General features: G+C 48.8%; 1 protein-coding gene across 1 annotated transcript in view; it reads right to left on the reverse strand.

The window, feature by feature from the left end:
* The window catches only part of Arpc1a (actin related protein 2/3 complex, subunit 1A), a 23065-nt gene extending 2946 nt beyond the window's left edge, over positions 1-20119 (reverse strand). The window contains 8 exon segments of the mRNA NM_031146.2: positions 2138-2331; positions 2515-2590; positions 5899-6111; positions 9245-9352; positions 10231-10453; positions 14304-14408; positions 14802-14895; positions 20001-20119. Coding sequence (NP_112408.1) covers positions 2138-2331; positions 2515-2590; positions 5899-6111; positions 9245-9352; positions 10231-10453; positions 14304-14408; positions 14802-14865 — 983 coding nt within the window. The 5' untranslated portion in view covers positions 14866-14895; positions 20001-20119.
* Positions 20120-22565: the final 2446 nt, after the last annotated feature.

Raw genomic sequence — 22565 nt, forward strand, 5'->3', positions numbered from 1 at the left:
GACAGAGGCATGGGGTGGGGGAGGCTGCAAGAGGGGGGACAATGGCCTCCTAGCATGTGATGGATAGGAGGTGGAGAGGGGCTCAGGGGCTCAGTAAGGATGCAGATATGAAGAATCATTTTGTGCTTTCAAACAGAAGCAAGGCTAGAGCATGGCTGAGGCCAACTGGTCCCCAACACGCCCTCTCAATCAACCTGCTAGGACAGAGCCTAGCCACAACAGAGGCCAGAGTCTTGCACTTGACATTTGCAGGGGCTGGTGCTGGGGCTCAGTGGGGGAGGACCTGCCTAGCAAGTCTTAGGTTCTGGGTTCAATCCCAAATCCAAACCACCAGAGACAAAGTAAACTCGATGATTCATTACAATGTCAACAGCAGGCAGGCAGTCACTCCTCCAGTTCCTAGCAGAGCTGTGCAGACAGACAAGACAACCTGTGTGAGCTCCCGAGACTGACTGCAGACAGCTGCTTCTCTCTCATCTCAACGGTCCAGACTAGGAATGTCTCCTAACCATCCAAGGGAGGCAGCAGGCTACAGCACGCAGGATACAGCATGCAGGCTACAGCACGCAGGCTACAGCACGTAGGCTACTGCATACAGACTAATGCACACAGGCTACTGCACACAGACTACTGAAGGCTACTGCACACAGGGTACAGCACGCAGGGTACAGCACGCAGGCTACAGCACACAGGCTACTGCATGCAGGCTACTGCACGCAGGCTACTGCATGCAGGGTACTGCACACAGGCTACTGCATACAGGCCACTGCATACAGGCTATAGCACGCAGGCTACTGCACACAGGCTACAGCACCCAGGCTACTGCATACAGGCTACTGCATACAGGTTACTGCATGCATGCTACAGCACACAGGCTACTGCACGGAGGCTACTGCATACAGGCTACTGCATACAGGCTACTGCACGCAGGCTACTGCATGCAGGCTACTGCATACAGGCTACAGCACACAGGGTATGGCACACAGGGTACAGCACAGACAGCTGAGAGCTGAGCACGGCTCACTACTACCCCTCATCTAGTTTGTGTTGTATGTGCAGAGGACAACACTTGGAACTAAGTTCTCTCCCTTCACTGTGGAGGTTCTGGAGAGCATGCTCAGTTGGTTAGGATGGCAGTAAGCACCTTTGTCCACTGAGCCCACTTGCTGGCATGTTACCAACACTCTTGCCTCAGCCTCCCAGGTACTGGGACCACAGGCCCGTGCCACCATGCCCAGTGTGAACCTACCTCCTACACACACTGGCAGACTACTCAGCCAGCCAGGCCTCCTCTGACAAGAACCACCCTCCTCCCGAATGCTGGGCAAAGGCACCTTGCAGAGCACAAGGGTAAAGAGGTGGCAGCTCAGCTTTTGTTGTTTATTGAGATGGGGTCATCACACTGCAGTGAGGACTCTGGAATTTTGGTTTCTTTACGAAACACAGAATGCCGTTTTCGTTTTAATTCCAGTACAGGATATGGGGCTGCTTCGGGCTGATCACAGCAGCTGTTTTGCCTCGTGCTCTAGCAGAGGTGTGGTTTTGCCAACTGCAGACAGTTTCTGCGACTGTATGAATTTGGAATTCTGGGAACTCTTCAGAGTATATAAATGCTCGAGCCTCAATAGGTGTGGTCGGTGGTTGTTCAGGGTCGGTTGGTTGTGGCTTAGGAGTTGTTGCTCAAAGAAGAGACAAGAAGATAGAGATCCTTGAATCTAATCTCTCTCTCCCCCCCTCTCTCCCTTCTTTCTCTCCTACCTAGTGATAGCGGGTGAAATGGGGGATGATAAAGGGTGGGGAAAAGAACTCACGGAGTAGAAAAGACTGGCCACAGGGTGCAACCTTGGCTGGCCTTGAATTCAGAGATTCACACCTATCTCTGCCTCTCTGCATGGTGGGATTAAAGGCCGTGATCACACCCAGCCACCTCCCTCTCGGTCACAAACTGAAAATGAGACCTTAGCAGCTGGGAAGGCACAGGCTTCCTTCCTACCGCTCTCATTCCGTCAGAGACACTGGGCCTGCAGCACAAGGGGCTTTTGTAGGAAAACGACATGGAGTGAAGCACCTTGGCCAGCCAATTTTCTACAGAAGCCCAGTGCCCTGACTCCAGGCTGAGGTGACTGAGGGTACTTACGTGATGCTGTTCTGGTGCAGTGTTTCCAAGGCTGTGTTGCGGTCCTCGGTAGTGGCCCTCTTATCCATGTTACGGAAGCGTTCCATAGCAGACATGTTGCGCTGGATGCTCTGTTTTGGGACGTCTAGCTTGGACACAAAGGTCAAACAGCCACGGTCATCGTAGTTAAAGAGCATCGGGCAGCAGTCATGGCCCTGAAATGGGAGATCGGTCAGCACTAGGGCTCCCTGCCTACCTTCCACCCCAGTAGCGTGCTCACAGTCGTGGCCTCCCAGTCTCTTTCAGCGAAAGGACGTGCTCCTGTGCCTGCCACAGAGCACGCATTGTTTCTGGCTCGGAGCTGCACGTGGCACACTGTGAGGATGGCAGATACTTACGGCAGCCACAACGCTGTTCTCTGAGACAAATGACACACTGAGCAGCGGCAGGAACTCCGTTCTCAGAGTTGAAACCCTGAACACAAGAACACTTGTTACCCTAGGGGAGCCACCGCCCACGCTCCTTCACAGACAGAGGACAACAAAAGCCCCATTCTCAGAGTGGTTTCTGCACTGTTAGCTAAACTCCTCTAAATAGAGTTCCCTGACCTCTCCTCATAGGAATCTCAAGCATAGGTGACCCCAAAGTGACCTTCGGAAAATGAAGCCTTTTAGTTGGGGGCATAATATGTGCACGGCTCTGGCTGACCCCTAGCACCCTCTACCAATCAGTCAAGTATAGCCCGGGCCCTGCTCCTTGCTAAAGGGTCTCTAGTCATGGACCACAAGGAGTCCGTCCTTTCTGCCTTTGTCCCAGTGCGGGGGCTCTGCTCCTCTTGGCCTCTCAAGTTCTTACATCTTGGCTCTGACCGCTGTCTTGGCCTTCGATGGCTTCTCCCCCCTTACCTGCCACAGCTCTTGCTATCACCACTGCTGGTGAGAGCACCAGTGCTGGCCCCAGAGTCACTTGCTGGCAGTCATGCCCTGTGTGAGCCACTCTGGGATGAACCTTAGTCTCATCCAGTTCACACTCAAATAGGCCTCGTGCATGTCTGTGTATGAGGGTGAGTGCGCGTGTGTTTATAAACAGAAGCGTGTAACTAGTCACGGCAGAAAAACACCTAATGATAAGTTAAGAGCACCCCACTTTATGGGAAGACCATGTAATTTCTTACTGTGCATGTGTGCCCGCCCATATCCGTGCCAGTGGAGGCCAGAGGAAGATTCAGGTGTACCGTGCTAGCACTCTCACTCTGGCTACTCCCTCAGAACAATGAACCAGAAGCTCAATGTTTTGGCTACACATGCTGGCCAGCAAGCTCCCAGGTCTGCCTGCCTCTACCCCTCTATTCTGTGGTCACAGGCACATGGCCATGCCTGAATTTCACGTGTGTGCTGGAGATTTAAACTCAGGTCATATAAAACAACTCTTACCCACTGAGCCCTCTCCCCAGACTACAGGATACATTATTGAAAGCCAATTGCTGCAGACAGATGGACACACCTAGAATACAGCATTCAGGAGGCAGAGGCAGCTGGACCTTGCGTTCCAGCCCTGTCTGAACCTCACAGTGAGCTTGAGGACAGCCTGGGCTCAGAGACTCTGTCTCAAAACACATACACATACCTCACAAAAATAGCTAAGTGCTTGTGTCTCAGAGGCCCCTTAATCAGGTGGCTCCCGAATTAAAGGACAAACACATTATTTGAAACATATGCTGTGGTACAGTTATGCTAGAGAAGGTGAGGGGTGGAGTGGACCAGGCTGGAAAAGCCTGCTAGTCAATGAGTGCAGAGAGACACACCACTAACAAGGGCTGGGAACCATAAGTGCTACGACAGCCAGCACAGAGCCAGCCCTGCATTAACTACAGCCAACAATAACAAGGGAGATCAACGCGTGACGTGTAGGACACAGACCTACTCTGCTAAAAGCACAAAGATTAAATGCACATACATGTGGTGAGCATACCTGTGTGTGTGTCTACCATTGCATGTGTGGGGTCAGTCCTCTTCTCTACAAAGTAGACTCCAGGATCAGACGCCTTCACCCAGTGAGCCATCCCCTCAGTTTCACGTTTTTGGTGTTTTAAAGATGGCCTCACAACTCATGACCTCCCCTGTCTAGGCTTCCTGAATATTGGAATTGCAGGTTTGCACCACCATTCCTGGCTTATGAAACATTTATCTGGGAGGCTGAGGCAGGAGGGTCATAAGCTTGACACCAGCCCAGGTAACAGAGGAGTTCCAGATCATATTTTTAACATGGGTGACCTTATACAAAAGAACTCCCACAGTAAATTCAGCTTAGGAGAGAAGACCTCACCTCTGCAATGCCTTGGCCTATGCCTCTCTCTGATGGTTTCCATACACAGAGTGGTCAGGCTGGAGACTGTCACCACAAGCTTCTCTTGGCTGCTTGTGGGGAAGGGCTCCCAGCGAAGTACAAAGGTTCCTAAGAGGAGGGCTCTACATTTCTTCCTTTGCTACTGAGCACACTTTATACCCTCACATCTGATAAAGTTCTTCCAGGCTGAGCTGGCCACACCCTCACAAACAAGTCATCGTAATTCCGGTTCTCCAAGTAGCATGAAGGTGGCATTGTTCTGTGAGAGCATGGAGTAAGAATGGACCTCTTCTTCTTTCTACTCTTTTGGGTGGTGTTAGAAAAAGGAACTGAAGGGGTTGGGGATTTAGCTCAGTGGTAGAGTGCTTGCCTAGGAAGCGCAAGGCCCTGGGTTCGGTCCCCAGCTCCGAAAAAAAAAGAACCAAAAAAAAAAAAAAAAAAGAAAGAAAGAAAGAAAGAAAGAAAAAGGAACTGAAGGTGTGTGCATGCTAGGCAGGTGCAAGAGTCCTGGTTTTCTGACGGGATTTTGTATGTAGCCCAGGCTGGCCTTGAACTCATAAAACTCCTGCTTCTATCTCCTGAGTGCTAGAAGGTAAGTATGAGCAACCATGACTCGGTCATATTTCCCTTGGTTGCTGGGTAACAATGGCATAAGCAAACAGCCAGACTTATGCAATGCTATCCTCCAAGTTTGACAGACATCATCCTATTCAGAGCAGCTGTGACTGTTTTCCAGAGACTCTCAGAGTGGGCCTTCTGTCTACTGGCACTGCCTCATAGGTTGGGGTAGGGTCACTGGACCCTCATCTGGGATCCCAACTGCTCTCTCCTATGCCTTGCAGCTAGCTGTATACAATTCTGCACTAACTTCAGGTGATCTATGGGGAGGCTACCATGTATAGAGTGCAGATGGCTAGCTGAAGTAAAGTGATCCCATCTATGCCTCTCTAGACAAGTCATTGTCCATCCCAGGTGAGGTTTAGTGGTGCTGTGTCTGCTTTGGGGTCACCCATGCTCCTGTGAGCAGCCTCTGACCTGTGCTGTGTTCGTGAGCCCAGTGAGCTCACTGGTTGGGAAGTTGGCCTTTGGTGGAATTCTCCTTTGGTTGGCACTGCATCAAGTGAAAGAGTTTGTTCACATCTCCCAGGGAGAGGCTCTCAGACAGACACAGAATAACCTGGCAATTCTGAAGGGACTCTTGATAGCAACACACTGGGAAGGCCTTGGAAGGGACACTACCAGTAGTGCCACCAAGAAGTGTTTCTGGAAGGAAGTCCCAACTCTTTAAAGTCATTAACAGGTACTTGGTCCCTGCTTGTAACTTTAAAGGCAGCTGCAGTTGTTGGGGTGTTTGCAAGATACCAGGGCAGGTAGCCTCAGTGTGGTGCTGAACCCTCCCACACACACCCACCGTCACCTGCCAGGAAGATACTCACTGCACACTTTTTGAGGCATCAGCGACAGACACTGTGCTGTCGTGGCTGACCCAGGCCAGCCGGCTCCCACTGGCAGAGAAGCTGACCCCGTGCACCCAGCCACCAGTGCCACTGCCACCAAACTCAGACATCAGCTGACCAAAAGGCATCTTGCTGCCCCAGGGCGTGCTGGCTGGCTTCTCATCCACCTCTTTGATGTAGGCCGAAAATACTCTGTTGTTCAAACATGAAAAAGAAGAAAAAAGCAAATGAGAATATATGAGTATAGAAAAAGGTGCTGGCAGCTGCCGGAAGACAATCCAGAACAAAGGAGTCAGCTTGAGAACGAGACACGATGGGCAAGGCCAATGCCCAGCAGTGGCAGACACAGGGGTGGTGAGGGTCTTCTAACCACAGGTGAAGAGGCGCTGCGGTCACCCCACGTCAGACTGCATTCTTCCTACCAGAGCAGCATCCTCAGCATGGCTCCAAGGAGCCCAGTCAGTAACAGGCGGGAAACGGCCCATACCCCACGCAAGCCAGCACCAAGTCACTGAAAGGCAGAGGAGCTGGGAAGCTGAGCAACTCGCACTTTAATCTCAGTGCTCAGGAGGCAGAAGCAAGAAGGCTCAGTGAGTGCAAGGCCAGCCAGTCAGGGCTACACAGTGGGACAGTGTCTCCCAAAGAAGGGGGAGTGGTGTGTGTTGGGGAGCCAAGGAGATGGCCAATCAGTGAAGTGCTTGCTGACCTAAGTTCAGATCCTCATCACCGACATAAAAGCGGGGCATGGCAGCACCCATAAAGAACCAAGCACCGAGTAGGGCAGAGGGAGACGCCCGGGCTCGCTGGCCAGGCAGTGTAGCTGAAATAGCAAACACCAGGTTTGGTGAGAGACTCTCTCAAAAAACAAGGTGGGAGAGAAGAGGACAGTATCTGAAGCCAGCTCTGGTCTCCACACCCCCACATGTATACACAACACAGAGACAGACAAAGCGGGGTGTAATACGCCCAGACTCAGGAAGGGAGGGGCAAGAAACTGCTGGACTCTGCCTACCTGCGGCTTCTTACTCCTCTCCTCTTTACAAACACTCGAACCTATGTGGTGCTCACCCATAACTACAGCCCCCTGGAGGCTAAGACAGGAACAGCAGAAGTACAAGGTAGTCCAGCTAGGGGGAGGACTAGGAGGAAATTGAACCTCCCTCCAGTCTCCTTAAAAGTACTCCGCTGGGTGGCTATGGCTCACACCTTCAATCCCAGCACTTGAGTGGCCAAGGCAGGCAGATCTCTGAGTTTAAGGCCAGTCTGGTCTACAGAACAAGTTCCATGACAGCTAGGGCTCCAGAGAAAAACCCTGTCTCAACAAACAAACAAACAAACAAACAAACCCCCAATTCCTCTGGCTCCCTAAACCCAAACTAGAGTGGCAGAGGAGACTCTGGAAGGCTAAGGCATCAGGAAGGAGAGCCGTGAGCTCACTCCGCTCTTTCTCTTCTCCCCTCCCCTCCCCTCTCTCTCTCCCCCCTCTCCTCTCTTCTCTCCCTTTCCCTCTTTCCCCTGCGGGGCTGGGCACCTGCCCACGTATCCTCTTCCCCTCTGCCCTTCCTCCTCCTCCGCCTTAGTCTTCTACTTGCAATGCAGACTAAGAGAAACGAAGCCTAGGCTTCAGGACATACCAGGCAAGTGCTCTTCCACTGAGCCACTGCTCTGCTCTGCTCTGTAGTTAAATCTAAAGATGACTCTCTGGTCAAGTTTAAAAACGCTCACATAGGCCTGTGGCTCTCACCGTTCCTAACACGGCAATCCTATAATACAGCTCCTCGTGTTGTGGTGACCCATCCCTCAATCATAAAATTGTTTTTGTTGTTACTTCATAACTGTCAATTTACTACTGTTATAATAATTAAACCTGTGTTATCCAGTGGTCTTAGGTGACCCCTGTGGAAGGGGTCACAATCCACAGGCTGAGAAACCCTGACATAGGTACTGAACTCTGCCACCAAAAATCAACACAAACCAGTAATGTTTTGTTTTTCTTTTCTAAGGGGAAAAATCCATGGTGAACAACTTTTAAAAAGCATTCTGTGGTATGATTCTCAAAGCTCTTAGCAGTATGGCTGATTTCCTCTAGCCTTTGTCTAATGACAGATAAAGCCACTTAACTGAAAAGGTGCAGTAACAGCTCTCAGTACGCTGTTCAGTGACATTTCGTTATGTCAGGTTCATTCTGTTGGATGCAGTCTGTGGCCTGGGATTCCTAATGAGGAACTAAAACTGTAGTCAAGAAAGACAGGTTGGGGCTGGAGGGATGGCTCAGTGGTTAAGAGCACTGACTGTTCTTCTAGAGGTCCTGAGTTCAATTCCCAGCACCCACATGGTGGCTCACAACCATCTGTAATGGGATCTAGTGTCCTCTTCTGGTGTGTGGTATGGTGTATACTCACATACATAAGATAAAAAAATAAATAAATCTTAAAAAAAGAAAGAAAGGAAAACAGGCTGGCAGGCATGAAGATGCACAATTGTAATTCCAGCACAAGAGGAAGCTGAGGGAGGGTGGTGAGTTCTAGTCCAACCTGGGCTACATGTTTCAAACCAAACAGGACTGACGAGACGGCCCAGTGGTTAACAGCACTGCTGCTCTTGCAGGGGACTGGAGTTGGGTTCCCAGCACCAGGTGGCTCCCAACCATCTATAACTCTAGCTCCTGGGGACTTCTTGTCCTCTTCTGGCCTTTGCCAGGCACATATACACACATGCGTACAGGTAAAAAAATCTATTTTTAAAAACTGAGAAAGAGACTGAAAGGGAGCATGAGTTAATACTGAACTTTAAACTACTGATACTCTACCTAAAGAACACTCACTGTGCCCGCCAGTCTGCTGTGCCCACCAGCCTGCTGTGGCTGCTGACCTGCTGTGCCCACTGACCTAGTCCACTGTATCTGTTATTCCTTGATCTTTTAATCACTGTGCACCAGCTCACTCTCTCAGTACCACTATCCTCTACCACCACCCCCATGGGGTCTCATGTAGCCTAGGGAGGCCTCAAACTCACTATGTAATTGCGGATGATCATGAACTTCTGACTTGCTTGCCTCTCCATCCAGAGTGCTGGGGTTACGGGCATGTACAACCAGGCCTGGCTTATGCAGGGCTGGGGGATGGAAGCCAGGGTATTGTACTAGGTAGCCAAGTGCTCCACCATTGAGCCCCATTTCCAGCCCCAACTCCTTTTCTAGACCTAAGTTCCTTCATCTCTCAGTCCCTACTGTGCTATTATAGACTTTGCACAAAAGGAAGCCCATGGACGCCGTGGAGGCTGACAACAGGCAGCCCAGGGTGCTCAGTATTTCTTTTATCCCCACCTGCATTTGAAGTCACAGGAGCCTGCAGCCAGCAAAACGTTGTTGGGATGCCAGTCCAGGCTGAGGACTGTGGAGCGGATCGGCTTCTTAATGTGCTTGCTGACCCACCTAGGAAAGGAGAAAACCAATGCACACTGTTCTCATAAACAAAAATGGTGACGTTCTCCACGGCACCCCAATAAACCCACTTCCAATCCAACGGCTGAACCGGACTTTTATAACCATCATTTAAATTCTGGAATGCACGAGAAATGTTTGCTACATTACTGAAGTCAGTCCTCTAAGTGCCATGATTTTTACTGTTGTAGTGATGTCCTCTGACTTACACCTGAGTACCTTTTCATGGCTCCTGCTGAAGGGTGGCCCACCGGCTTGCTTTTCGTTAGAGAAGTTCCCTATACATAGTTCAGGCTGGCCTTAGCCTCGCTGCTCATACCTCAGACTGGTCTGCAACTCCTGAGTGCTGGGATTACATGTGTGTGCAGCACCCCTGGCCGGCTGACTGCCTACAGCTGGGCAACGTCACCCATACACAGCTTCTTTTCAAACTACATCTGAGACCACAGTCGGGTCTAATTTACCTATAAAGGGGACGGTCTACCACAAACAGCAAACGGTTACTGTGGCTGAAGGTTTCCTATATAAGTTAACAAAAGTGGGGAGCGGGAAAAGGGAGGACGGAAATGAAGGGACTGAAGGCAGAAAGGGAAGGGGAGGAAAAGGGAAGGGGGAGGAAAAGGGAAGGACAAAATGAAGTAGGGGAGTAAGGAAGGGGAGGAAAGGTTTAAAAAAAATAAAGGTGTGGGAACGAGTCATGTGCACAGGAGAAGCAACAGTTATTCAGGGAGAGGAACTGAGAGGGAGAAACCCTCTCCAGCCCAGGAAGGGCCGCTGCGGTGAACATGGAGTCTCAACAGGTCCCAAGAGCACAGCATCCAAGCATGGAGTATACAAAGCGGAATGAGGGCACATGCAACATTGCTCACCAGTCATTTTCAGACTCAAAGTAGCAGACAGAGATGAGCCGGGCTCCGCTCCCCACAGCAAACTTGTTCTCGAGTGGAGACCACTTCACGAAAGTGGCTGCACGGTTAATCCTCAGGATCACCAGGGTCGGCTTCCAGATGCCATCTTTCTGACTCCAGACATAGGCGTTGCGGTCCGCCCCACAAGTGACAATACGGTCGCTCTTAGGAGCCCAGTCAATACCTGCAAGTGAGGCACAGGTCACTTGCTGCGCCTGGCCAGTGACAAGGGACTGGGCTATTGGCAGGTGACAGCTGGGCATGGGGTAGCCGTGGGCTTGGTGGTCTCCCCACCCTTCTCCTATCTATGGTTATCATCTCATATAAAACCAAGGCTGTTTCTCTCCCAAGGACACGGGAGGACAGGGGATCCTGACAAAGCCAGGTAGAACAGAACTAGGAGTTTATGTTTTCTTTTAGGACAGGGTGTCAAGAAGCCCAGGTTGGCCTTGAATTCCCAATGGAGCTGAGAATACTCTTAAACTCCTGATCCTTCTGCTTCTACCTCCTAGTGTTGGTATTACACACACCATCATGCCTAGCACGCACACATGCACACAGACAGACAGACAGACACACACACACACACTCATGTAAGATTTCTATAATGAAATGGTTTGGGGCTTGCTTTGTTTTTGCCTGTGTTACACACATTCACATGTGCCTCTGGAGCTCTGAAATTGTTATCAAGTGTCTTTCCCGATCATTCCCCACCTTTATTCATTGAGGCAGGATCTCCGTGAACTCAGAGCTTGTCCTTTCCTGCTACTCTAGCTACCTAGCTTGTCTGGGCATCCCTGACTGTCCCTTAGAGAGCTAGGATTCAGTTCAGCAGTCCACCCAGCATTTCTGTGGGTTCCGGGGGTCTGAGCTCCAGCCCTCAAGCTTACACAGCCAAGCACTTTATCCACTGAGCTGTCCTCTCAGTGTAGGAAAATATTTTAAAGAGGTAGCTGAACATCAGGCAAGTGGTGCAGGCCTTTAATCTCAGCACTTGGAGGCAGAGGCAGGTGGATCTCTGAGTTCCAGACCAGCACTATCTACAGAGCGAGTTCTCAGACAGTCAGGGCAAGAGAAACCCTGTGTAGACAAAAAAAAAAAAAAAAAAAAAAAAGAGGACCAAAGAGATGGCTCAGTGGTTAGGAGCACTGACTGCTCTTCCAGAGGTCCTGAGTTCAATTCCCAGCAACCACATGGTGGCTCATAATCATCTGTAATGAGATCTGATGCCCTCTACTGGTGTATCTGACGACAGCTACAGTGTACTCATATACATAAAAATTTAAAAAACTTTAAAAAAAAAAAAAAAAGGAAAAAGAAATAGCAGCCATGTGTGGTGGCTCAGGGCTTTAATCCCAACACACAGAACACAGAGACAGGCAGATCTCTCAGGGATTTAATCCCAACACACAGGACACAGAGACAGGCAGATCTCTATGAATTCAAGCCAACTTGGTCTACATAGGGAGTTCCAGGCCATCCAGGCCGTGAGACCATGTCAACAAAAAAGGGGGAGAGGAGTTAGTGATGACAAGTAGCTCTGCCACAGGCCACACTCTGTGAGGAAACGCTGATAGTCTCTTCTAGAGTTTGTCAGATCCTGCCCCTCACAGTTACAGTCTGGGAGAACACCGTTGAGCCTGGGTCTGAGAGAGGGATAATTAACTTTTCTAGGTTCTTCAGATCTAACAGATGCCATCAGAAAATGGATCCAAATACAAAGGACCCCAAGAAATGTAGGGAGAAAAGTTATGAGTATTTTACAATTTTGGCTCTTTGGGGGAAGGAGGGAAGGGTCCTTCCATTTTAGTCTCTTCTCATTTAAAAATATTTCCTAATGCCAAAATTCAAACTAAGTTGAATGTCCTTATTCATAGGCATGAGGCCAAATCTGTAGGAACAAGGTCCTGGCAGGCAGAGCAGCACTGCTGGTGTTGATGCCACATGATGCTCTAGAGCTCAGAAGCACAGCATGCAAACCGCCTGGTAAAGCAGGGAGTGTTGTTAGGAGCCACGATGGAGGTCCTGGGATGCTGGACAACTCTGTGCTCATGCGGGTGTCAACCTCGGGTGTCTTCCTCTACTGCTCTTCCCGCCCTTTTGAAACAGGACTTCTCCCTGCATCTGAAGCCACTGTTTCAGCTAGACTGGCTAGCCAGCTACCCCACCACCTAAGACCCAAGATTCTGTGTATGTTCAGCCATGCCTGGCTTTTGGGGATTTGAACTCATGTGTTCATGCTTTCAAGGCAGGCACTTTATCTACTGGGCCATTTCTCCCCACCCCAGTACTGGACAACTTCAAAGGATACAGAAGGTCAAACTCATGCTACGTTGGTTTTTGTTTGCTGATTTCTGATCTAGGCAAGAATATCTTTAGGATAATCAGTATGACAGTCTTTTGTAGCCCAGGCTGGCCGCAAACTTCCTTATGTAGCTGAGGATGACCCTGAAATCCTAATCCGCTTTTCTCCACCTCCCCGAGACAATGACCAAGTAGAAGATCGATCTATAAGCAGTGAGTGGTTCAGTGGTTTCCAGACACTTTCACACTTGACAGCCAGCACTGAAATCAGCACATGAATGTCTGAGCGCCCGCATACACATTCAACAAGCATGGATGGGGTCTTCTAGAGAAGCAGAAAAGACCCCAGACAACAGGACTTCACTCCCTTTCTTACTCCTGTATATCTTTTTTTTTTTTTTTTTTAAAGATTTTATTTATTTCATGTATGTGAGCACACTGTAGCTGTCTTCAGATACACCAGAAGAGGGCATCAGATCCCATTACAGATGGTTGTGAGCCACCATGTGGTTGCTGGGAATTGAACTCAGGACCTCTGGAAGAGCAGTCAGTGCTCTTTTTTTTTTTTTTTTAAAACATCTTTATTTATTATATACATTGTAGCTATCTTCAGACACACCAGAAAAGGGCATCAGATCTCATTACAGATGGTTGCAAGCCACCATGTGGTTGCTGGGATTTGAACTCAGGACCTTTGGAAGAGCAGTCGGTGCTCTTAACCACTGAGCCATCTCTCCAGCCCTTTTTTTTTTTTTTTTTTTTTTAAAACACAGTCAGTGCTCTTAACCGCTGAGCCATCTCTCCAGCCCTCCTGTATATCTTTTAAGCGTTCTGGCATAGAAACCAAGATGGTCTCCTGATTCAGGAGACTCTGCTAACTGTCTGAAAGGTAGTCTGACAAGGTGCTGGTCATGTCACTCCTGCTTTAGTGTTAACAACTCCTATCCGGAGTATGAGCACGTGGGCTTGTACATGTCCACGGTGCACATGCGGAGTCACATGACGGCTGGTGGGAGTGAGTCTTCTTCTTCCTTGTGAGTCTCAAGAACTGAACTTAGGTCACCGAGCTTGGTAGCACATGCTTTTACCCACCGAGGCACCTACCTCCCTGGCCTCATGCAAAAGCCACTCTGGCTCCTAAAACAACACACAGGAAGATAATGTCCCACGGCGAAGACAGCCAGCCGCACATTTCCTCAGTGCTCACTCTTCGCAGGGTCTAGCTCTGGCTTTCCTGGCTCATCCCAGCCGTAGAGCAAGCTCAGTGCCCTCCACAGACAACCAGAGTGCTGTGTGCCACTGGGCCCCAAGAAGTATGTGACCACGTTACTGTTTTCCCTCAGATTTTCTCTAAAGAGAAATGCAGCCTGATGACTGAATTCTACGACTTGTGAGGCAGGAGCAAGCAGATCTCTGTGGGTTCAAAGCCAGCCTGGTCTACAAATAGTGAGTTCCAAGATAGCCAGGGTTACATAAAGAGACCTTGTCTCAAAAAACCTGAAGAAAAAAAGAAAAGAAGAACGAAGGGGTTGGGGATTTTGCTAGGCAAGCGCAAGGCCCTGGGTCCTCAGCTCCAGAGAAAAAAGAGAAAAGAAGAAAGGAGGAAAGAAAGCAAAGAGAAGACTCAGTAAGTCCTACGGCACTCGGAATGTGAGGTGTGATGAGGCGCTTTACTTACTGAGGAAGGTGCTCTGTGTGGAAAGAGCACACTGAGCCTGCAGCTGCCTTACCTGTGATGTGTCCGTTATGTTCCTTCAGCTCGTGAGCTTTCGTCCACTGACTCCCATTCTTCTTGTAGATGTGCACTTCATGATTATTGGGGCTCAGTGCGATCTCTGAGGAAGGCAGGCAGCACAACTGTTAACAGCGTGCCATCCCTGATGTTACTTGCAGCTCTGGAGTTTGAGAATTGTAACTGCTGGCTATAGCTCAGCTGGTAATATGCTGGCCACGTAAATAGGAGGACCTGAGTGGAACCCCCCAAACCCATGTAAACTCCGGCGTGGCGGCATATGCCCATAACCTCAGCACTGGGGTGGGGTGGGGCCAAGATGGAGGACACCTGCAGCTCACTGGCCACTGGCAGAGCAGCCTAGCCAAACTGAAATATTCCAAGCTCACTGAGAGGCCCTGTCTCAAATAATTAAGGAAGACACTTGACATGGCTCTCTGGCCTCTATACAAGCCCATTCCACAGAGAAGCATCAGGAAATTCAAAGCACACTTACGGGTCCGATCCCTGTTCCAGGCATGGCAGGTGATTGGCTCTAGCAGAAACTGATGCAGAGACATGATTCCTATGTGTTTTCACAGGTCAGAAAGCTGTAACGAGCAATAGGAAAGAAAACACTCAAAATGTCACGCACTAAGAGTTCAAGTTATCAGAAGGACTCGCCTATTTGGGGATAAACACAACATTGATCTCCCAGTAAGAAGACTCACTTGCAATACAAAAATCAATTCCGTGGGGTTGGGGATTTAGCTCAGTGGTAGAGCGCTTGCCTAGCAAGCGCAAGGCCCTGGGTTTGGTCCCCCGCTCCGAAAAAAGAAAAAGAAAAAGAAAAAAAAACAAAACAAAAAACAATTCCGTAACAAGGACTAGAGCACAGTAACCACCAGTATGGAATCTACTCTGAAGGGTCACCAACTGACTCTCAAATCACAGACTGATGGAGTAGGTATTCAGCCTCAAACTACAACTCCACACAGGACTTGCTAAGTTATGAGAAGGAAAACATGCTTTCACTATAAAGAAGTCTGATAGGCATCACCTTGACCAAGTAACCAAACCTGTAGCTACAAACGGGAGCAGAGAGATCTAAACCCACAGTCCCAGGGGGACGTGACCAGCATATCATAATTTGAAAACAATGATTTAATTCATCATCCGCAGCAGGATACTTGTAAAAACAAAACGGAAACTCAAGGCGGGAAGACCTGGGGATACAGCTCAATGGGAGAGTGCTTGCCAGCATGTGGAAGGCCCCAGGTTAATCCCCACTGAAGAGAGGATGAAGAGGTGGCCCAGCAGTTAGTGCTACCACAGAGGACCTGGGTAAGTCTTGGCACCCACAGTGACTGTCACAGCCACTGTAACTCCAGCCCCACAGCACCTGCACTCACAAGGACACGCCCCAGGACATTCCTACAGGTCACTTTAGAATAAAAGTCAATCTGACCAAGTGCATCTCAGCACTCAATAGGCAGAGGCCAGAGGAACTCTGGGAGAGTTCCAGGTCATCCTGGACTATGGAGTAGACTCTGCCTTGAAAGAAAGTCAGTTAGTCAGTCAGTCTAACAGGAAGTTATAGGCCATCCTAGATAAACCTTGGAAGATGATCAACCCAGTTATGAAGCACACCTGCCAAACATATTTACTCTAAATGCAATCGAGGCCTGGATCTCCCTTTCAGCTTACAGGAGGTAAAGCAGAAAGCAACACCAGAAGTCGACACTGATGTCGCTCCTCAGATATGCTGAGCGGTTAAAGCACTTGCTGTGCAAGCCAGATGGCCTGAGCTCTGGTCCCCCAGACCCTGAGGACAGCTGGAAACAGCAGCGAGAGCCTCTGTGGTCCCAGTGATCCTACAGGGAGCTAGAAGGTGGAGACAGGAGACCCTCAGGAGGGCCTCAGGGCACACTGTAGTGTGCAACGGAAGGGTCTCTGTTTCAAACAAGGTAGAAGGTGAGGACTGACACGGGAGGGAGGCGTCCTTTGACATCTGCACATGCCACGGCCCATTCCCATGGACGCACACCACAAACACACAGTTCTCATGTGAGCACAAGCACACACATAAACACACCTCACACACTTGCTCATTCTCTGTCTCTCTCGAAAAGCCCAGAGGTGCCCTCTAGAAAACAGCTTGCCTGGACTTCTTTAAAAGGCAGTATGGATAGGTATGGCAGCAAACAGCTTAGATCCCAGCACTTGGGAGGTAGAGGGAAGAATCTGTTCTAGATTTCAAAAGAGCTAAGAAAATCAAATTTCATAAAAGATGGTTGATTCTAATTAGTATGTTTAAAAATAACCATAAAAGACATGTGTTGTATAACAAATTTGAATTTGATTATTATATAAGAGCATGAAATTATCTTCATCCTAGCTATGATAATGGTTTGCCTTAGGTAAGAACAAGTCTTAGCCGTTAGGGGAAAAGTGATGATCTGTTTGGGATAAATGTCCTTTCTTCTCACTTACAGCCTTGGCCGCCTGGAACTTACTATGTGGACCAGGCTGGCTCAAACAGAGATCCACCTGCCCTTGCCTACTGAATGCTGTAATTAATGTCTTTTCCTTTGAGACAGTCTTTATATGTAGCCCAGGCTGGTTTCCAATTAACAATACTTCTGCCTTAGCGTCCTGACCGCAGGCCATGTGTTTCCATGCCCAGTGAGATAGGGATTTGACACTAGCAGAGAATGAATGGAAGAGACATTAGAAAGTTGTGAGGCAAACAACAGGCAAACTCCATAAACAAAAGTGAGTGCCTGTGGCACAGAAAAGAAACACTCTATAAAGGAAGCCATGGTCAAAGAGAAGTAAGTTCAGGGGTCAGCAGCACCTGCTCCTCTCCTAGAGGAGCAGAGTTCAGTTCCCAGCACCAGGTCAAGTAGCTCTGTGTGTTTCCAGCTCCAAAGAGCCTGACAGCTCTCTGCAGGCAACCATACACATGGCAACACACACATGGCAACCACACACACGGACACACACATGGCAACCACACAAATGGCAACCACACACATGGCAACACACACATGGCAACCACACACATGGCAGTCACATACAGACACACACATGGCAACCACACACATGGCAACCACACACATGGCAACCACACACATGGCAACGTACACACACAGATAAACCTTAAAAGAATGGATTGTTACAAATATTACTAACTGTGAACAATGCAGCTTAGACCCCAAAGCTGATGGACTTGCTTTTTAAGGGAACAAAGCTGGTTTGTAAGCTAGTGCCTTGGTTATCCACATGCAAAGAGGACACCTAGTTCATGAAGAGCTGAGAGTCACACCTCCAGATAGACTTCTCATTCTCTCACTCGGGGTTTCTAAGGACGCACTTCCTAAAGAACAGCAGAATTACTTCTACAACTGCATTTCTAATTTTGTTCTTTCAGTCAAGTCTTATAATTGAACATACATTCAGACATGTCCTTCCTTTATAGTCATTTGGCTATTTTAAGCCACAATTTTGTACCAAGCAAAACGAACCTTTATTCATATGGTGATAATTTAAAATCACTAAACAGCAGGTGATATTTAAGCAGTGTTTGAAAATCTTAACAAGGCTCAAAAGGAGAAAGGGGAACACTCTAGGTGATTATGTGAACAATAAGTTTTCTGGGCACTCAGGAGGCAGAGGCAGAAGGATCTCTGTGAGTTCCAGGCCAACCAGGACTATATACAATTAAGAATCTGTCTCAAACATAACCAACGACCAAAAACCCAGGCTTCTGTTGCCGCTGTCCAGCACTGAGGGATGAAAAGGACTGAAAAAGAGGTGACTCCATGGGCTCCTACTCTCTTCGGTTTTCACTTAGCACAGTCTTTTCTTCCTGCCCTGCTGGGGAGCCAACCCGCACACTATGCACACCAGGGCAAGGGCTCCACCAACTCAGCCACGTTCCCAGCCTTCGAGTGGAGTCATTTTACTATCTGGTTAGCCATGGCATCTGGAGACAAGGGGACCTGAGTTTGAATCTTCGTTTTAACACATACATCATGAGACGCTGGGACGTTTTTCATTTCATCTCCAAATGACATTACAAGACAACTGTCAGGAAGGTTAAGTGAGATAGCACATAAAAGCACCCCAGACCGGACCCCAATAAGTTAGTTTTCTGTAAGTCTAGCCTTTAATGGCAGAGCCATCTTGCAAGCCCAGTAAATTAGTCTCTGACACAAAGCTTTGGACCAGCCCTAGAAGGATCCTCTGAACTTGGACACGTCTACCTATGTTGATGTTTTGGCTCCATTCCACTAGAACTTGACAAATTCATGTTAAGTTAGAACTTCCATTCCCTGTTAGGGTCATTTTCAAATCTGTGATTCATCTAGTTACTAATTGCTCTCGTTACCCAACCCAGCGATACCAACAAGAGCTCCAACAAGGTTACCACACCCTACCAATGCTTCATTCTAAATTCCAGCTTCATCAGACCATCTCCACACTTCCTATAGAGAACTTATTTTGACCTAACGCTAGATAATTTAGATCAAAACACTGCCACCCATCCTCCATAGGAGTCTGCAATTTCCAGAAGGATCCCCCAGTTGTGACAGAAGATGAACTGAAGAAGCCCCACGCCCCCAGACAGCACCCCGAACTGATAACTTCTAGAGATCTGAAATCCTAAGGCCTACATGGAAACCAAAAGATTACGTGACACTGATAAGATAGGATGCCAAACTAGGTCATTTCAGAAAACTGGGCAAGGAGGAGATAGGAGCCTCCCAAGTCGCACCACGACAACAGATGGTTTTATACTCAGAGATTCTAAGGTGCAATTTATTAAGTGCTTCCCAAGTTCCCAACAATGTTAAGTATCTGAATGGGGCCAGAAACATAAATAAAACCTAGTCCTCAAGTCCTTCTCCGGAGGAAAGAGCAGAAAGGAAATGAAGGCACTAGTAACGGCTGTTACTTATTTTAGATCAGCTACTCTGGGTTAGGAATTACTGTAAGCAACTCAAGCAAATGAACTCCACATGAACCCAATAAAACCAAGCGGACTAAGAATCTTCTTACTGCAGCTGGGGAAACTGAGGCATCAAGAAACAACCTTTCCAGAGACACCTGACAAATGGCTGAGTCAAATGGGAACTCCGGCGGTTCTACATAAAGGACCCTATGAATCGGAATGAAGAGGAGAGTACAACTTTGACTTGGGGCGGGGGCTGGAGCAAAGGAATCTTAAGGCTACTCGAAAGATGGGTTTTCTCTTGCTGGGGAGGGTTCCCCAATAACTGATGGATCGGAGGCTGCTCTAGGCAACATCCTAGACGTTGAAGAGATGAACAAGCCATCGTGACAAGCCATCGGGGGAGATCGGCCCGTCTAAACTAATTTTACAGATTGTGGTAAACGCTCACAGTAGGGGTGCAAATGGTACTGTGGGGGTGTCGGAGGCCAAGCTGTTCCTTCTCCCATCCGAGACGGAGGGCAGCTGGAAAGTGCTCAGGAACGCTCGGTCTGTGTCTGTGTGTGTTGGGGGGTGGGGTGGGGGTAGGGTGGAGGTGGGGATCAGGGACTCAGGGGTAACCACGAAGAACGGAGATCCCGGCCCCCTCAACTCAAGACCCCGCGCCTAACCGACCTGGGCCCGCCGCCCCCGCGTGCCATAGAACATACAAGAAATGGAGGCGACCCGGACCAGACTCTCGGCCCTGCAGCTCCTTACCTGGGGTAGGGGAGGTCGGGAGGTCCGGAGCGAACGATTCGCGGACTCTGGTCAGTCGACGCGAACAGGCTCCGGCGGGCGCGGACGGAGGAGGGAGGCCTAGAGGGAGCGGCTGACAGATCCCGGAAGTGGTCAGGGCGCCTGCGCAGAGCAGCCTCTTTCGGCTGCCCGCCGGGCGCAGGCGCAGAACATAGCCCTCTTTGGGGTGCTCTGTCTGAATGGCTGCGGTTGCTCAGATGAGGCAGCCGCTAGTCAGCGCTAGGGCGTGCTTATGGAACTGGATAGGAGTCCTGCTCCTTTCTTTAAAGAGACTTAAGCACACACACACACACACACACACACACACACACACACACACACACACACACACACTTCTGAGCCATGGCCCAAGTGTGCAGTGTCATAAAGTGTGCAGTCTCAAGTTTTTTTTTTGTCATAAATCACTGAGACAGGCTCTCTCAGGCTTCCTGGTTCTGAAGAACAATTCCAAAAATTTAAAAAATATTCATGTGGATGTCTGTGTTGGTATGTGCATGTGAGTGCAGGTGCCCCGGAGGCTAGAAGAGAACAACAGATCCTCTTGGAGCTAGAACCGTAAGCTACCCCATGTGGTACCTGAACTCAGGTCCTTGGCAAGAACAGCACAGTCTTTTAAACTGAACTATCTAGCCAGCCCTTGCAACTAGGTTTGTGTTCTTTCCCTTGCAACTACGTATGCACCTTCGTAGAGGGTGGGTCAGGATTGGTAGGTAGACTACTTTCTGCCTGGAGGGCTGTCCGTGCCTTGCACCCTCAGTAGAAAGTCTCATGTCTACCCAAGAGTGCCTTTGACCGCTCCTAGATCAGGAGCACTTGTTTCTACACCCACAGTGACACTGCAAGGAGGTGCAGTGGAAATATGGGAAGAGTGTTTGCTATGTAGATGCAATTTCTTTTTTTTTATTTTTTTTCAGAGCTGGGGACCGAACCCAGGGCCTTGCACTTGCTAGGCAAGCACTCTACCACTGAGCTAAATCCCCAACCCCTTTGGTGAACTTTTATAGTTGCAGGACAAGAGAAAGCCATAAGTCAGTACATATAGCGAAGTTATAGGGAACATCAGGTAGGAGGGCTATAGCAAGAAGAGTCAATCTTTCTTAGGTTTCAACCTAGGTTAGAGTACTCTTAGCTTTAGAGTTGGTGGAAGCTAGGGGTCTGCTCATGCACAGCAGGGGCTTTACACACGTCTGAGAATGTTAGGCTAAGTGTAAAAATAAAGATCATGGCTGGAGGGGTTGGGGATTTAGCTCAGCGGTAGAGCACTTGCCTAGCGAGCGCAAGGCCCTGGGTTCGGTCCCCAGCTCTGAAAAAAAGAAAAAAAAAAAAAAAAGATCATGGCTGGGGATGTAGCTCAGTTGACAGTGCTTACCTAACATCATCCACAACCTTAGCTCCCCAGCCCTGTATAAACCTGAGGCAGTGCCACAAGCCTGTAATTGCAAGCACTTCAGAGGTAGAGAGGAGGAAGACCAGAGCCAGCGTAGGCTACATAGGGGTTTCAGGGCAGCCTAGACTACATGAGATCGTGTCTCAAAAAGGAAAACTCAATGGGCTGGAGAGATGGTTCAGCAGTTAGAGCACTGATCGCTCTTCCAGAGGTCCTGAGTTCAATTCCCAGCAACCACATGGTGGCTCACAACCATCTGTAATGGGATCCAATGCCCTCTTCTAATGTGTCTGAAGACAGCAACAGTATACACACACACACACACACACACACACACACACATATATACATATATATACATACATATATATGTATGTATAAATGGGAGATTCAGAAGGGAAGTCAAGGCTAGCAGATGGCTTCTGAAAGGCCCAAGATGCCCTGAGATGCTTTGGGAATCGATCACATTTGATCTCTTCACACTGCATCCTAGTTGAGCAAGGTCAAGTCGTCCGCAGGACCTTAAATAGAGAAGGGACTTCAGGGAATTTCAGTTCAGAAGCCCTTGGTTGTAAGGCACTGTCTACAGAGGGGAATCTGCAAAACTCCCAGTTTCACACCCATGTGGTGTTACTCACAGTTAAATAGTTCAGTGGTTCACAGAGTCCTCCTGACTTAGAGCTCTCATGTTTTAAGTTTGTCCCACGGCTACAGGTTCTGTCATGGGGGAGCAAAGGAATGGAGTGGGGAGATAACTGCAAATTGAATATCCCTCCTAACTTGACAGAGGAAAAATAGCATTCAGAGAAAGCAAGGGTTCCTTACGGTTGTAGGTTAAGCGAGCCGTTTCCTGCGTGTATACAATTGGTACCCAGAGCCAAAAACAAACAAGGAAAAGCTCAGCAGTGTTTTACTTAGACTACAATGCTTTACAAAAGACAGTTTCTTTTTTTTTTTTTTTTTTTTTTTTTTGAGCTGGGGACCGAACCCAGGGCTTTGCGCTTCCTAGGTAAGCGCTCTACCACTGAGCTAAATCCCCAGCCCCCAAAAGACAGTTTCTTTTTTCAAGAAGTTTAGTCTGGATAGATGAAAATATACTTAAATATACTGTCTACAGTAAATGACGAAGATTAGCCATG

Source organism: Rattus norvegicus, chromosome 12 (assembly GCF_021556685.1).
Source record: "Rattus norvegicus strain SHRSP/BbbUtx chromosome 12, alternate assembly SHRSP_T2T, whole genome shotgun sequence".
Taxonomy (NCBI): domain Eukaryota; kingdom Metazoa; phylum Chordata; class Mammalia; order Rodentia; family Muridae; genus Rattus; species Rattus norvegicus.